Below are 16613 nucleotides of genomic sequence, written 5' to 3'. Positions count from 1 at the left end.
TGCAGTTAGTCACAAACAGCAAATTATTTAACAGTAGGATATAAAGTATGATGGCTGAACACAGTGAACTAAACATCAGCTCCGGAATGATTATATTAACAATAATATAATGTTAAAGTCTTGTCAAATCCTGACTCTACATTCATTGTGGATGGATCTTCAGTGCAGTAAAGGTTTCACTTAAAAGTTATTCTTTGCAGACGTTTCAATTTGTAATAGGAAACTGTTAAATGAGGGAAAACTCAACGTCTATTAAATGTGTTTTGTTATTTTGGAGAGGTCTAGTTTAAAGCAACTGAACTATGTCTTTTGTGCTTTCACTGCAGGTGCCAAAATGTGGAAAAAGCATTTATTTTTTTCCTTAAATGAGCTTTGAGACTTCCTCTTATCACTAGGGAGATTAGCATGAGCATTATACATCTGATTCTACATCTGGCAGAGATTTATTTTTGCCTCATGGTAATGGTGTTTAGGGCTTTTGCAAAAACTGTCATGTTTGTGCGCTGAGTAACTCTTGAGTATCCACAGGAGACTAGGGTTTCACAATACTAGGATTTAAATGTTTCTCCCACTGAAAACATTACGTCTGGATCAACAGAATCAACCTTTTGGGACTAGGATTTAAACTTGACACGGATACCCAGGAAAATCTTTGACACTATTTTCAATACCACAGGTAACTTTTTAATACTACAATGCTACATTTCTTTTTTAAATGGTACCTTTACTCACTTTTAAATTCCTCATAAAGTGTAGTTCAGTGGTATGAATCTCAACGATTGCTTAAGTGTTCAGCTGCTAGTGAGGGGAGGGGGCTGTGACAAGGATGGTCAAGGCCCACTTCCCCCTTGGAATGAAGAGTCTCTATAAATCAATACAAAGTTTTTTGGAGTGATCTATCCTACGACATAACATTTCTGTCACGCTGGTGGACGGACTCAAGCGCAGACGAGGCAGCTAAAATACAGTTCCTTTTATTGATACACGACACCAGGTGCGACTATATACAGGTGAGAGGGCAAGGGGGATCCAGGAAAGGGGCTCTTCACACACGAGGGAATCCAGAAACACCGCACACCAGCAACTAAGCACGCCCAGGGCACCAAGGGAAAGGGATTCCGAGGTTACTCAATATTCCAGCGACGAATAGCTCAGAGCCCCAGCCTTAAGAAGAGCCAGAGATCCACTGTAAATCACTCGTGATCAGCTGCAGGTGCGTGGGCCAAGGGCAGGAGCCCAGTCAGAGCTCCGCCCAGGCAGACAGGTAGGGGAGAGAGAGAGAGAGAGAGAGAAACAACAAACACTTGTGGCCACACTGGGCTGGCCGGGGAGACACAGGGACCATGACAATTTCTATCCTGATAAGCACATTTTTATCTAGAATGACAATAAGCCTGAAAGGGGCCACTAAATGTTTGAAAATGATGCGAATCACATGGAATTAGCAGATCTCACATGTGCACATGTGAAAGTTTGGATCAATATGTTAAACAGCACTCGCTACCACCACCGAGAAAGACTCAATCATTCATCATCATTCAAAACAAGGAAGCTAGAGAGAATTGAATCAAGAATCAATACCATGGTGCATTGAAGCTATGCTGGTGGCACATGGATGTCTTAGCACCTTACTAAGGCATTTGGTTAACACTACAACTACTAAGCATGTCATTTTGACCTCTTGGCATTTAAAAAATCATGTTAAATTAAAACCCCATCATCTCATATTTCATCACTTTTCCTAAAATTGGCTTATTTATCAAATATTAAATCTTTGCGTGTGTGGGATCAAAAGAAAAAAAATTATGAACACTTTTACCCAGAACTGCCGGGTACGTCATTTTGAAGCCATAGGATATTAATGTAAAACTACTACTTTGCCTAGCAACATTTTTTTTTTTTTTTTTACACATACTTAGATTTGAAGGCTGCTATAACATGACCCAAAATTAGATAGATGTTATTGATAACTCTGCATGCCTTTCTTCACCACATCCTAGAATCTTCTCTGTGGTCTTCATCATTTCCTCCTCTCTGGCAATTCAATATTCAACGTTTCCAAACCATCTTAACCTTGCCTCTCTAACCTTGCCTCCAAAACACTCAACCTGTTCTGATATACCAATTTCTAATCCTGTCTGTTCTGGTTGCTCTCACTGAAAACCTTAACATCTTCAACTCTTCCAGGATCATTCATCACAGCAGGTTTAATTAATATCTTGTAAATTTTCCCTTTCACCCTATTCTTCTTCTCCTCTCTAGTGCACTGTCAGTTGCTTTCTATGGTCGACACTAAGCATTTAAACACATCCACCTTCACTACCTCTGCTCCTTGCAGCTTCTTGTAACACCTGTCTCCCTCTCATTTACATATGTATTCTGTCTTGCATCTCCCGACTTTCATTTGTCTTCTCTCTAGAGAATACCTCCACCTCAGACAGACCACAATAATGACTATGAATAAACAGTCCACAGAGACTTAGCTCCACTGTCAGTCTGTCCATCACCATTGCAAACAAAAAGGGGCTCAGAGGCGATGCCTGATGCAGTCCAAACCCCACCTTGAACCAATCTGTCACTCCTACCATACACCTCACCACTGTCTTGCTGTCCTCAAACATCTCCTGCACAACCCTAAAATACTTCTCTGTCACTCCTGACTTCCTCATAAAACACCACAGATCTTCTCATGTTATCCTATCATATGTTGTCTCTAGATCCACAAAGAAACAGTGCAACTCTTTCTGACCTTCTCTATACTTTTCCATCAACACCCTCAAAGCACATATTGCATTTGTAGTGCTCTTTCTCGGAATAAAGCCATACTGTTGCTCACTGAACTCTCCTAACATATCTTTAACAACTCTTTCCCATATTTTCAAAATTTGGCTCCTCAACCATTTTATTCCTCAGCACATCACCCTTGTTCTTGAAAATGAACAGCAGTACACTTCTTCTCCAACTCTCCAACTTTGTGTTAAACAGTATGGTTAAAAAGCTCACTGCCCTCTCACCTAGACATCTCCATCCCTGCACTGATGTGATACCTGGGCCACCATCTTTTTACCACCTGATTCAATAACCTTCACCCATCCATCCATCCATTTTTTTTTCATTTTCATCATTCATGAGCTTCTCAAGGTACTCCTTCCACCTTGGCACTCTCTTCGCTCGTTGGTACATTTTAATATCCCTAATTTGCTGCACATCCTTTCCAGCTCGATCTTTCTGCCTAACAAAAGTCCTTTTCCCCAGAGGTGGCGTGGAAGGCGGGTATGGAAATCTTATTTTTGGTGAACATATATGATTGAATGTTTGTTAATTTGTTTGTGGTACATTGGCACATGTATGTGCATCCGGCTGACTCACCTGCGAGGTATGGGGTCAGGACAGTGTGTAAGGGGGCTGCTGGCAGTCGGAGGAGGAGGTTCCCTTCGGCTCCTTAGTGACTGGCTCCTCTGCACCTGCCTCAGCACACTACTTTTTAGGTCCAGCAGCGTAGTCATGATGTTTCACTGCAAGGTGGAGACAGGGAACAAATGTTAAGACTGCAACTCGCTGCAACCTCTGAGAGTTAGTAATTTGCAGGCTCAACTCTGGGAAGGTTTGTCATAATACATTTGATTTTAGGTACAAGACAATATTCATAGAACTACTTGTTTCTAGAAATACACTTGGTCTGAAGACTTCTTTTAGTTTAATCAGCTGCATAATCACCCTCTTTCACCTTTAACATAATTATTCTCTTCCTCAACAGGAGCTGTGTTCTATTTCTGTCTGCACCTAACTGATGCTGCAGGGTATGCAATTTATCTTTCACCTTTATGTCTGGTCTGCTCAGAGCCAATTGAACCCTATTTTTTCTACTGCACTTTGTAAAAAATATGCAAAACAAAAGAGTCACAGAGTGGAAAAACAAGGCTGCATAAAAGTAATGGTCACAAAAGGTGTTTTATAATTAAAAGAACCATAAAATATATGTTAAAAAAAAATAATGAGTAACGTATAAACTAAATTTGGAAATGAATGTCTTAATTATAGACCTGGTCTTTGTGAGGATGTAATTTTATGCAATTCTACATTGTACTACTAAAACAGTTCAGATTGCTCGAGGCACAGACTCTGCTTGATCTTCTAGTGTGTCAGGAAACCAGACATGAGTTAGAGGCAGAGCTTCTGTGGACTGGACTGAGTTTCCACCATACTGGTATCTGGTTTACAATAATTTTAAGTAAGTGGTAGTTGACAGTGTAATATCTGCATGAATGCCAGGACCAAGGATTTCTTAGTAAAACTTTAGCCAGATCATCACACCATGTTCACACTACAATATGAGCCAGTCAGGAATCAGTGAGCTATGGTCATCCCAAAACCTATAATGGGCTTTGTATTTGTCCTTCTTGGGAATTAGTAGGTACTTATTAGGTACTAACCACTGCATATCATAAAACCAGCTGCTTTGACCCTGCTGCTTGCCATTATAATTTGCTCTTTTGCCAAGTCATCCACATTTTTTCCTGCTTCCAGTACATCAAGTACAAACTGTTCACTTTCTGTTCTAGACTAGGATTGTACTCGCTTGCAGACACTAACACAGACAGCACACCTTAACCAAGTATTTGTTCCTGTTATACATTTTATAAGTCAGTGCACGGTAGTGTGGTGTCTGCACAGGCTGTCACAGTAACTCAGCAGGCACATATACATTTGCATGGAGCCTTGATTTTGACAAATTTATAACACATAGACCTGAGCAGACCTTCTCTTACATACAATACTTATGTATCCCACTCCTTATCAACTGCTATTGTATCAACATAATCAATGTTATTCACTTCCTTTTAATTTGCTGCTAATCTGTCTAGCATGACCTACTGTATTAACCCTGCCTGCAGTGACTGGAGAAGACATCTTGCATAATCAAAACAATATTGAAAGCGGTTAATATTGATGTAAACTTAATTATTCAAGTTCTCATACCTGACCATTTTTGAAGAATTGATTTGTTTTTGTTTGTTTGTTTGTTTAAGCCACTTAATGTTGACTTAAAATAGACAAATCAGACAACTTAAAAAATGATTTTAAATTCCTTTAGGCACGTTATTACTAGGTGCCTAATGCAAAAATATAATTTGTTCTGAGGTAAGCCAAATTACACAAGAACTTATGAGATCTTACGAAGGGATGAGTGCAAATTTGAACTCTTTAGCTTAAATGGTAATCAGTATGTGCATGATCCACCATACAATACCTGATTTGATTGGCAACATATTCATTTTTAAGCTTAACAATGATCCTAAACACGCTGCTAGTGCAGTAAACGGAAAGGAAAACACACAGTGGAACACTATTGGTCAATAAATCTCTTAATAAATAAAGATTCCATTCCCAATTTTCCTAGAAAATATAGACAAATAATGGGTGGCTGATGTAGCTATGATGTAGCTGCATTTTGGGGGATTCAGTATTGTGTGATGAATGGGAATCTTAACATCTTGAGATTTTGCAACTTTTGCACAAGATTGTTTTGCATTTATTGGCCATTAACGTAATTGTTTTCTCGCTTAAATTTGATTAAGAAGATTGATACAAGTTTTTCGTCTCTTAGTAAATAATATGCTGGCAGCTTCAGCTGCTCTTCTTGGCTTAGCTCACAGACTGATAACTGAACTGGCTGCCTTTACCCTCTGTTTTATGTACATTACACAAAACAGATATTACGGAATGTGGTGACTAATGATAGGTGGATTTTGAGAAATCAGAGATTGGCAATTCCCTATAGGTTGGAGCTCAGAAGACTACCAGCTGTTTTCTGTTGTTTTTTATTCATTTTTGGGACAAGTGCTATCAGTCCTCTCATCTGTCTTTTGGCTAGAAAGTCAGGATCACAATTAAAATTCTTTATTAATTCCATCTGGGTAAAAAACAAAACAAAACAAAATCCCCTAAAGGAACTTACTGATCTCAAACTGACCTTGGTCATTCAATTATTCAGAATGATGGATGTTTTAACTCGTAAATGACCGATCTGTAACAGCATCAATTAGACTTATTGAAGTAAGGAGCCATTCATCAAGCTATGCCACACACACTACTGAAACATTCAATGAGTGGACAGCTGAGCTACACAGGATGAAACCAGGTTGACTGTTATCTTTGCAAACAATAACTAACAGTTGTTTGCATATAATACATTTAATTAAACAAGATTATGTCCAATAGTTAATTTCTTATATAGTTATTTCATAACATGACAGTTTTTTCCCCCAACAAATTCAAAAATGGGATCTGAGCATATATAAAGAAAGCTATCCTTGGGCTGTCATGAGTATGAAATATGAATTTAGAAATCTGAGCCTATGCAACATCCTGAAAGAGATTGGCACTGTGTTGCTAAGCGATTCTCTGAGACTGAGTAGTTCTCTCTCAAAGCCAATTGCCATAAAGTGAATTCTCATTTTGGCTTCATAGTGTCTTTCAAGTGTAACTAAATTATATGTCCTAATAACAATATCACATGCTGTCACAGCTCCGTGCAGAGCCAAACAATCAAACAAATTCTTCTGGATGGAAATATTAAAATGAGCTGCACATGCTGTCATTTTCACCATGTAAAGGAGTAAACACAAATATGTGAAGGAACCACAATATAAAGCTTGCGATATCAAGAATATCAAAAATCAGCTGTGGTTAGCCTATAACCACAGTTTGCACCAAAACTATGACACAAAAAATATTTTTTTAAGCTTCACTTTTTTTTGTCTTTGTCAAGCAAAGAACTTCTTTATGTATGTCGGAAACATGTGCTGTTTATTAGGACTTAATCTACAAATGCTTGCAATTCAATATTAAAGTTAGGGTGTGGATGATTAAACATATTTTCTTTTTAATTGTGATTCTAGGCTCTAGTGATTATTTAAAAACGCAATCAAGATACGATGATTATCCTGCTGTATTTCATTTCCTGTCTTGTTTTGTAGTGTGATATCAGAAGAACGGTTAACTCTTTTCACTCTATTTCCAGTCTTCAGTTTCACTCACACTCAATCACACTCACCAATTTCAACCTTGCTGACCAATTTCTACAGGCAAAATCTAACGCCATATCAATTTGGTACTGATCCATAGCAGGGGTACTGGAAAAATATCAATAGAGCATAATTTTGTGATATTTTGCATGGTGATATTCTCTTGATACAAGGACACTAAATATCTATATTTTATTAAATAAATTTAAATACCACGAACAGGAAGGCTAATCTCACACACCACTATCCAACATTGGACACACTTAGCTTGATAAAGCTAGCTCCTAATAATGGCTCAGTCACAGGAGTCCTCAGTCACAATTAATAAATAAATAAATTCCTTACATGGTAATTGCATGGAAATGTTTGGGGGTTTTTTTTACATTCTGGTAGTAAACACAAACTTGTGGTGACTAAATAGGCTTGGACTGACAGCAATCATCCTCAAAGAGATAGCAATTATTTGCATATCTCACAATCTAATTTATAAATGCAGACAGATTGCCAACATTTTGCTGTCATTCTGAATTAGTCTTTATCAATGAGCACAACCTAAGGGCACTCGACTCAACATTTATGGCAGGTTTTGCTGACAGTGTCATCAAATGAGACAGCTTTATCTTTTTGATAAAACAGATATTGACAAACTTTCAATTTGAGGACATCATTTGCAGTTGAAAAAGGTTACAAATCTCACTATATGTTATTGCAAACTTACCATACTGAAAAAATGTCAAAAATATTGTGATCACATGGTATTTTGTGGTGGCTGGTGTGTCCCACCTCTGATGTTAACATACTGGTTTTTCCTGGAGTTTTAAGAGTGGCAAGCAACAAAGTAAAATAGTCTCAAATGACCATATTAAGACCATTTATTTTTTACTGTGTTATGAATTCAGCACACGCCTTTTCTTTGCAGCATTCCACTTTCACCTCTCCTTAAAAGCCCAAACCATGTTTTGAACTGTTTACTTCAGACAGCACATGACAGGAAATGAGCTTTGGTCAACAAGATTGATCTAGAGGAAGTAAAAGTCATAAGGAGGTTTTCAGAGGTGGACATCTGGAAACATGATTAATAGTTACCTGCCTGATCACCACCTGTCCTCCCTCTTTTGTGCCTGGATCAGACACAGGGGTAAACCCTGACATTTCCCCCCCTGTGTAGATTGGACATCAGGCCTCTGTAGTTCTTCTCTGTCATTCATTCACTTGAATTATATGAAAAATTGTGATTTAGCAGCATATTATTTGCTCAGCCTTAACTGATGTTGATTACCAGACTTTCACAGGAGCACGGTGTACTTATTAGCTGCCACATTTCTGAGCACTAACATTACATTTGTAATCACCGCAGCAGCAAAACAGTTTATAGTTGTGTTTACTTTTCATTTCACTCTTCATGTCAAAAGGCTTTACAATGATTGCAACCTCATTAATCACGCAGCTTGTATCTGTCTAGTAACTGATGAGTAGAGTATCAAGAATCCCCTTAAGATCTTCCCATCAACACTGCTTATGGCTTTTAAATTTTTATGTGAAATTTGTATAAATGGGACTGAGATTGCAGCTCCACCTGGATGAATGAGTGGCTTTTGTGCAACTCCAACAGTGTCTGTGCCACGAAAAACAGTGAAAGAAGAAGAGACAGAACACTCAAAAAAAGAAATGACAAGGACACAACGGAGAGAGGGTTTGATTGATGGAGAAGTTGTTTCAGAAGACAGTCAGACAGCCTCAAACAGTCAGACTCCTTTTCAATATTTGACAGCCAGTGTCTGCGCATCGACGTGAAAGAAACAGAGTGAGCCAGGGGAAGGGTTTGTTCTGACTTTTACAAGACACAATATCAACGTTAGAGGATAATTAGCTTGGTGTATATGTGGGAAGAGATTCTGAGCTGATGGCGCCCATTTTACTGGCAATGCTGATTTGTTTTTGTCTTTTTTGGATGGTGCTGATGAAGGTTGCCTGTTTGAATTGAATTTGCTTACACCAAATGAATCCAGAAAATGAAACATACTGTATTTGTGTGTGTGACTGTCAGTCGGTGCACCAGGCCAACTGCACAGAGAGAGCAGCATGCAGTCGGCTTTCCGGTTCGGAGTAAGCCAGAAGCTCGGGGTAGAAGTTGCATCATTGACTGTGCCAAAGGAGAGTATGCTATCGATCCTGGAGGCTGGCATCTGTTGTCCACATGGAGAATTCACACTTTTCTTTGTTAGACTCGAGCGTCGATACTTCTTCTCTGTTAGATAACATCAGTGTTTTGTTTCCAGTGCCCCACAGACGGAAACTCTTGGAATTTCCTCTACTTCGACTCACTTAGCGATTTTCGATGTTTCCCAAAATGGTAGTGATAAGGCGTAAATTTGCTGTTTTGAATCAGTGATGGTGATTATACATATAGACATGCCAGTAATTACTTTAACTACTTTAACTAATGATTTACAGCAGGACTAAGAAAGATTGCATGTTTTTAAAATTAAATTTAAACTCCCAACTATAACATTTCTTTCAATCACATCCTCACATAATCTTTCCTGGTCCTGGGCACTTTGAGCCAGCACTTAATTAAAACTAATTTTTGTTGTGTACTTGTGATTCTGTTCTCTTGGGCATTGAAACGTTCTACTTCTATATTTGGTCCTTTTGAAGTATTATATTGTTTGTTTGTGTTTGTTTGAGTTTTGTTTTCTATCCTCTTTTGATTATCATGTTAGTTTTCTTTCCTGTCCAGTCTGCCCTAGGCTTGTCAGTATGTCTGTGTCCCTTTCTGTCTCCTCTGTCGTGTCCCTGTGTTGGTCTGGTTTCTCAGTGTGCTGCCTTGGGGTCCCTTTTTAATTCTCTCAAGTTTGTATGTCTTAGTCCTGATCCCAGTGTTTGTTATCTCCTGTTTTACTTCCTACTTTTGCTTCCCCTTGTCTCATTAGTTAGATTCAGTTCAGCTGTGTTTTCCCAGATGTTTCCACTCTACCCCAATCTCCTCTTATCTATTTATACCCTCAGTTTGCCTCTGTCTTTGTTCTGTCCTCCCTTGCAATTTATCCCCATAGCAGGCTTGTTGTTTTGGTTTCCCTGTATTTTGACCTGCATTATTTTGTAGTTAGTTTAAGTTCAGCAATAAAGCTGCTTTTTAGTTTACCTCTTGTTTTAGAGTCCTGTGTTTCGATCCGACTCCTGCCCGACTCCACAGCCAGCCCCGACAACACCATTATTTTTTTCAAGTTTTACAATAATTGAGTAAACTGTAAGACCTGCTATGATATATGGTTTAGAGATGGTGGCAAAGTTGAAACTAAGATTTTCATTTGGCGTGATCAGGAAGGACAGAATTAGGAAATGACTAAAGTCGAGCATTTTGAGAGGAGGAGGAGGACGTAGTGAAGGGCATGCAAAGAGTCTGTGAGAAAGACAGTGATGCTAGGGATATGGTGAGGAAGAGGAACCACTGTGATGACCCCTAAAGGAAGCAGTCGAAGAAGAAAAGTTATTCTTAATCGGATGATTGATTGAGATTCTCAGTGTTCAAATATGTTTGATCAGTAGGGTTAAGACTCCTAGTCCCCTACAAATGCAGTTATTAACACTTATTTTTCTGACTTGTATTGACATTTTCTGCATGATAATCAAAGACCACACTATATCTAAGTGGTGCTATAAATGAGGCATTTTTAGTTTGCTTCCTATTCATATGATACACTTGTAACCTTCCAGTATTGGAAACTCCAAATTACTAGGTTTCCTGGTTGACTGCCAAAAAGTAGCTAATAAAGGAAGCAATTGTGGCCTAATTTTCAGGGTGCTTTTTACGAGAGCTTAAATGTTGCTTCTTCAGTGTTTGACAGGAAACGCCAGTTAAGTCCTTCCAGTTCTTTATTTCTGTGAAGGTTCTCAGTCATCCAGGTCATCGTAGTCAAAGGAGTTCGCAAAGAAAAGCGTCTGGACTTCTTTAAGTTGCTTGAAGACGTTTCACCTCTCATCCGAGAAGCTTCTTCAGTTCTAAGGTCAAATGGCCGAGAGTCCCAGATTTAAACTCAGTGGGAGTATCCCCCCCAAAGAGGGGCAAAGGACCCCCTGGTGATCCTCTAATCACATGAGCCAAGGTGTGAAAGCGGGTGTGGGACCTAATCAGCCAGGGTTTCGGGTGAGCTCATTGTGAGCATGACAAGGTGGGGCCAGGTTTCACAATGAGCTCACCCGAAACCCTGGCTGATTAGGTCCCACACCCGCTTTCACACCTTGGCTCATGTGATTAGAGGATCACCAGGGGTCCTTTGTCCCTCTTTGGGGGATACTCCCACTGAGTTTAAATCTGGGACTCTCGCCATTTGACCTTAGAACTGAAGAAGCTTCGGATGAGAGGTGAAACGTTTTCAAGCAACTTAAAGAAGTCCAGACGCTTTTCTTTGCAAACTCCTTTGACTTCCAGTTCTTTATTGTGAGTTGTTGATGAGAGGAAAGTGACAGTGAACAATGACGAGTGTTGCAGTTATCCACAGATTTAAGTATTCGGAACAGAAAGCAAAGTGCAGTGGAAAAACAAAAGGCTCATGCTGAGGGTATGTATGGGATATTTTGTACTTGTAAAGCAAATATTTATATGATTTGTATAAAAAAATAGATATTGCAAAAAAAAAGTTTCTTAGTCAGTCAGTTAATATCACAAAAATAAAAAAATAAAAATCAAAAAAGCATTAATTGTAACTTTAACAAATGTTATGTTCGAGCTGGATTCATGTGCACTTGCCACTTGCCACAGCTTTATCGCAGAACATCTATTTAACAGAGTTATGCTCTTTAGATGACATCTTACAAAGGCCACACAGCTGAAATACCTGAGGCATGTTTGCTCATTTTGTGGTAAGGGTAAGAATCTCTTTCAACTTCCACACTATGGCGCCACCAGTGGAAGACTTGCTCAGGCATCATATTATATCCACTACATGCAGACTGGCAAGCGTGGACTGTTGACAGGTAACAGGCGCCGCAGAGCAGCTGTCTCCCAGGTGAACTCATTTCAATTACGGGAGTGGATTTCTCCCAGCTGATTTCACTCTGTCTCGGCTGTCAACCCATAGTGACAAAATGGGTCGACGTGCCACTATTGGTGTGGCGCCAGCTGCCAAGGAAACACTGTCAAAGCCAAGCAAATGCCTTTCTCACTACACTGGTGCCGAAATCAAGCCAGGGAAACACTGGCTCACCAGTGTCTCTTTCCTCTGAGATCCAATGAGCCCGGCAGCCAAAGGCGACTTGCTGATAGGGATGGTTAGTCTCTATGGTAACAGCAGCGGAAAGGAGTCGGTAAATACAGGTAAATGGAATTCTGCAAAGGCTGAAAAAAATACCCTGGATTTTATAATGCATTCACTTTAATGCTGCAAAATACAAAGCTGATACTGACATCACATTGCAATCCTGCCACTTTGACCCATAGCACAAGTAGAAGTGAGAAGAATACATAGAACAATGTGTAAGGTGCACATACAACACTGCTTTGCCTATTGAGTGCCAGTCATTAGTTCACCTAATGCTCAGTCCTGAGAATATTTCAGTGTGACTCATGAGCTAGTAACTACAGTTCATACTTTTAACTTGGTCCCATTTGATATTTCCAATTCTGTCCAAAAGACAGCGAAAGAATAAAAATCAATAACCTCAAAAAAGTGTAGCGTCTTCTGCAATAGTTGATTAACAACAGCTCTAAAGAGACACCTCGATCAACATAGTTGAAATGCTATTACATTCCTCTTGAGTCGCTGAAATAAAAGGGAACAATTAACCATCCCTTTATGGCAGTTTATGTAATTGAATAAAACAAGACGTGCTTATTTTGACCTGCATATTCCTCAAAACTTAATTTAAGCATGGCAGCCGGAGGGGATACACATTCAGATCATATCATAACTCTAAGTAGATTATTCTGCAGAGTTGCCCGTGTTAAAAACCACCTTTAAGTCAAATCCAAGAGCCTCGTCACTGGCCCCGAATGTTATTATGTGGCTGGCCCTTGGGGACACAAAAGGCTAAATGGATTAAACTGCCAGCTCTCTGTAAAATCTTTTCAGTGGGATCAATGGGAAAAAGTGCAGACATTACATCGTAGTGACCTGTACTGTATGCACCTGCAGATAACACCTAATCTATGATTCACCTAAAAAACACTGAACATTTAGCTGTCTATTCCCAGAAGCTAACAGAGTCGGTGTTGTCAAGGCACATGACAGGCACTCCAGTTTGGAAATTGATTGCCAGAGAAAATCCCAGGAATTGACGGCAGTGAGCTTTTGTAAAGGGCGTCTGCAGCACAGTAAGGCAGCAGAAACCACTGACAGCCACGCACAAAATATAAAATTTAAACAATAATGAAAATCCCTGCTTATTATACTACACACAATGCATCTTTTGTCACCCTGAAAACGCTCAGCAGCAGTAACACTACTCTCAAAAATAGAAACCACTGACTTATTATGCAGCGGCAATAATGCTCTATAGTTTACGCAACAACATCAATCTGCATCTACAAGACACTGAGCTACAATACGATTCTCTGAAGACATGCAACACGTCACAAAGGCTATAATTAATGGCGTACTACCAAACATCTGAATACTCTGTTTGTACAGCATTACCATAACCTTTTGTCATGTCTCTATGAGTGTGCGCAAGCGGCTTTTTACATAGACAGGTTTGTGAGTAATGACCACTGACACCCTGTATGATAAAAAGAGGTAACGATTAATTAATGTCTAATGGACTCATGACTTTAAAGTGGGGCTATGACCTGCAGCAGCAAGGCTCATAAGGAGATAGCTGAACGAGGCCAGAGAGAGCAAGGAATTATGAACTGGAGATGATTTCTGCAAAACTGAGAATCACTGTGTTTGTTTGGGGGGTTTTTTGTTTTGTTTCATACACCACCAGCGCTTTGAGTTTTATACAGATGGTGAATAATGAGGTATAATCCTTTTTATTACCCATTTAATCTGCTGTACATGTAATTATTTTCAATATAAATAGCTCAGGTAAATTACCAGCTCACTATTGCTGCGGCTTTCACTGGGGGAAAAGACGCTTCAAGCAGAGAAGTCGGTGTGTGTGTGTGTGTGTGAGAGAGAGAGAGAGAAAGAGACAGGGTGCGCTTCACAAACATCTCTATGACAGAACATTGATTTATGCATAAAGCTCAGTAAGCATTACAAATAAGCTCAATAAGATTGAAAACTGACATGATTAAGTGGTTAAAAAAACAAATCAAAAGGTTTAAATCCAACTTACCTTTATCTTCCTAAGAATTTGAACTTATTTTAGAGAACCTGAAGACCAAAATAAAGCATAAGAATTTTCTGTTTCTAAAAACATTTTGGAAAAATGTGTTTGTAGCCACGGTTTGAGTTGAGCTGTGATGCTGTGTGTGTGTGTGTGTGTGTGTGTGTGTGTGTGTGTGTGTGTGTGTGTGTGTGTGTTTTATGGGTGTGGGGCATTGTATCTATAGAAATTTGAAGAGTAAACAGCTTTATACCCTCAGCTCAATTATAAAAACCACATGCATAAAACATAGTAGTAATAATACTAATGATGATACCATACAATCATATCTACCTGTGAGAGTTTATGGCCAACATAATTCTACTAAAATGAATATTTATTATTTAATGTATGCCAGTGTTTACTGCCTAAGGCAGCTCGAGCTTCTGATCAATCTTGAAGACCATGTTTATGATCTGTATGTTGAGCAGTGAGGGGAACTTTTGGCCATATGGCAGAGAGATTGTGCAGCATCTTTTTATGAGAAATGCCATAAATGCTGCCCAGTGCATAAATCCTCACGTCGTCTTTCATGTGCTATTCCAGTAGAGCCTACTTTCATATCATCAGGACAGAACTTTATCATCCTTTAAAAAGACTAATTTCAAATGATTTCCAACTACAGGAAATGCAGATCAACAGGTGCCAATTTAACATCCTTATAAATGACGATGAGTCTGCAGCTGTGTGACGCATTTTTTCTAATTTCTTTGGTTAATTAGTTTAAAGAGGGGATTTTTGTAAGGTGCTAAATGATTCAAAATAAAAAAAAACACCTTACCTGTGTCTCCTGACAGTTTTCCCAGTGTCAAATGTTCTTTTGTTGCTGCGTGTCAGAGTTCCTGTGAATCAAAGCTCACTGCAGCAGGACGCTGCTTCCCTCTGTGAACGCGGCGCAGTCAACTTATGTGAAAACAACGTTTGGATTTTTTTTCTTATGACAGACGACAGACAAAAGCTCATTTTAGTCCTTCGAAATGCTTTCCTGTGCTCACGCTCCACCGATGCTCACTCCAAATATGGCCATAGGAAGTGCCGCGATACTTCAATGTCCTTGAATACTGTCGGATGTATGGCTATTAAGCGTTGACCGTTTTGTGGACAATCGATCGTTAAACAAAGTGTACTGCGTAGATTGATTGTTACTGTTTATACACGAGTAAGTAATATGGCTGGTTAACCGATAAGGAGAAAAAAAAGTATAAGGCAAAGGAAATAGAAACGAAACAGTCGAATCATTTATCGTGTAACATGGGCAACATTTGCTACCTCGACTTAAAAGTGAAAATTAAAAAATAAAAAGTATTAGTCTACATATTTTTTTATGTTAGTAATTTTATTTATTTTATTTTTTGTACTTTTGAGAGGTGAGGTAGGTTTAGCAGAGAATTTCTTTTCTGATGACAAGTTGGGCAGAATACAAGAGTAATCTTTTCTTCTTCTACTTCTCCTCCTCCTGCTGCCTTTAGGGTTCGCCCCAGCGGGTAATCTTCCATACTTTCACCTCACCTCTATCATCTTTCACACCAACCCTCTGCACGTCCTCCATTACTATATTCATGAATTTTCTCTGTCTTCTTCCTGTTTTCCTCCGGGTTGCCAGCCCCATCTTCAAAATGCTTCTCCCTTATATCCAATATCGTTCCCCCGCACATGTCCAAACAATCTCAGCCTTGCGTCTAGAACTTTAATTTCAACTCAAGCCTGAGCTGTCCCTCTGATCATTTATTATTAATATTCAAGTCACTTTTTTTCAGTCATATTCCACTTAAGTCAGTAAAATTACTAGTCTACTTTCTTTCTTTTAAATGAACGCTTTCCAACACTGATTTACAGTACAGGTATTTCTTGTCCTCTACCTGTTTCATGCTGATTGTTACTAACCAAGCTACTTTAGTGAAATTCAGAAGTTTACGTTGTTCACTTGAAGGCATCATTTGACTGTTGCTGAGGGATGTCGCCGAGAATAATCCTCTCAGCGGCAGAGGGGAGCAAGTTCAGCTGTCAGTCAGATTGAGATTCATGTACTTTTTTCTTTGCTCTGCTTAATTAGCTCTTCCGGTGCTCTGACAGCGTTGTTGCACCTAAACGGGACTTTAATAAAAGTAGAGTATGCCCTATGCAGAATACCAAAAAGACATTAGAGGTTTCTCAAACTGAGGTCTCATTTTCATACAGAAAGACAATATTTCACTTTTTTCTTTTCTTTTCTTTCTTTTTCTTTCTTTCTTTCTTTCTTTCTTTCTTTCTTTCTTTCTTTCTTTCTTTCTTTCT

At 39.1% G+C, this 16613-nt stretch overlaps 1 protein-coding gene across 4 annotated transcripts in view; it reads right to left on the bottom strand.

The window, feature by feature from the left end:
- baiap3 (BAI1 associated protein 3) overlaps positions 1-15328 on the bottom strand; it is a 48598-nt gene extending 33270 nt beyond the window's left edge. For 3 of the 4 annotated variants that reach the window (XM_039611460.1, XM_039611462.1, XM_031737358.2), the window contains exons 1-2: positions 15121-15328; positions 3370-3515 (exon numbers count right to left, since the gene is read on the bottom strand). In XM_039611460.1, the coding sequence (XP_039467394.1) occupies positions 3370-3506 (137 nt within the window). In that variant the 5' untranslated portion in view covers positions 3507-3515; positions 15121-15328. Of the gene's footprint in view, positions 1-3369; positions 3516-14309; positions 14348-15120 lie in introns of all 4 variants that reach the window. The other variant, XM_039611461.1, reaches the window with a different exon arrangement.
- Positions 15329-16613: the final 1285 nt, after the last annotated feature.

Source organism: Oreochromis aureus, linkage group 4, assembly GCF_013358895.1.
Source record: "Oreochromis aureus strain Israel breed Guangdong linkage group 4, ZZ_aureus, whole genome shotgun sequence".
Taxonomy (NCBI): Eukaryota; Metazoa; Chordata; class Actinopteri; order Cichliformes; family Cichlidae; genus Oreochromis; species Oreochromis aureus.
The sequence above is the reverse complement of the archived record's forward strand: the minus strand, read 5'-3'. Positions and strand labels throughout refer to the sequence as shown.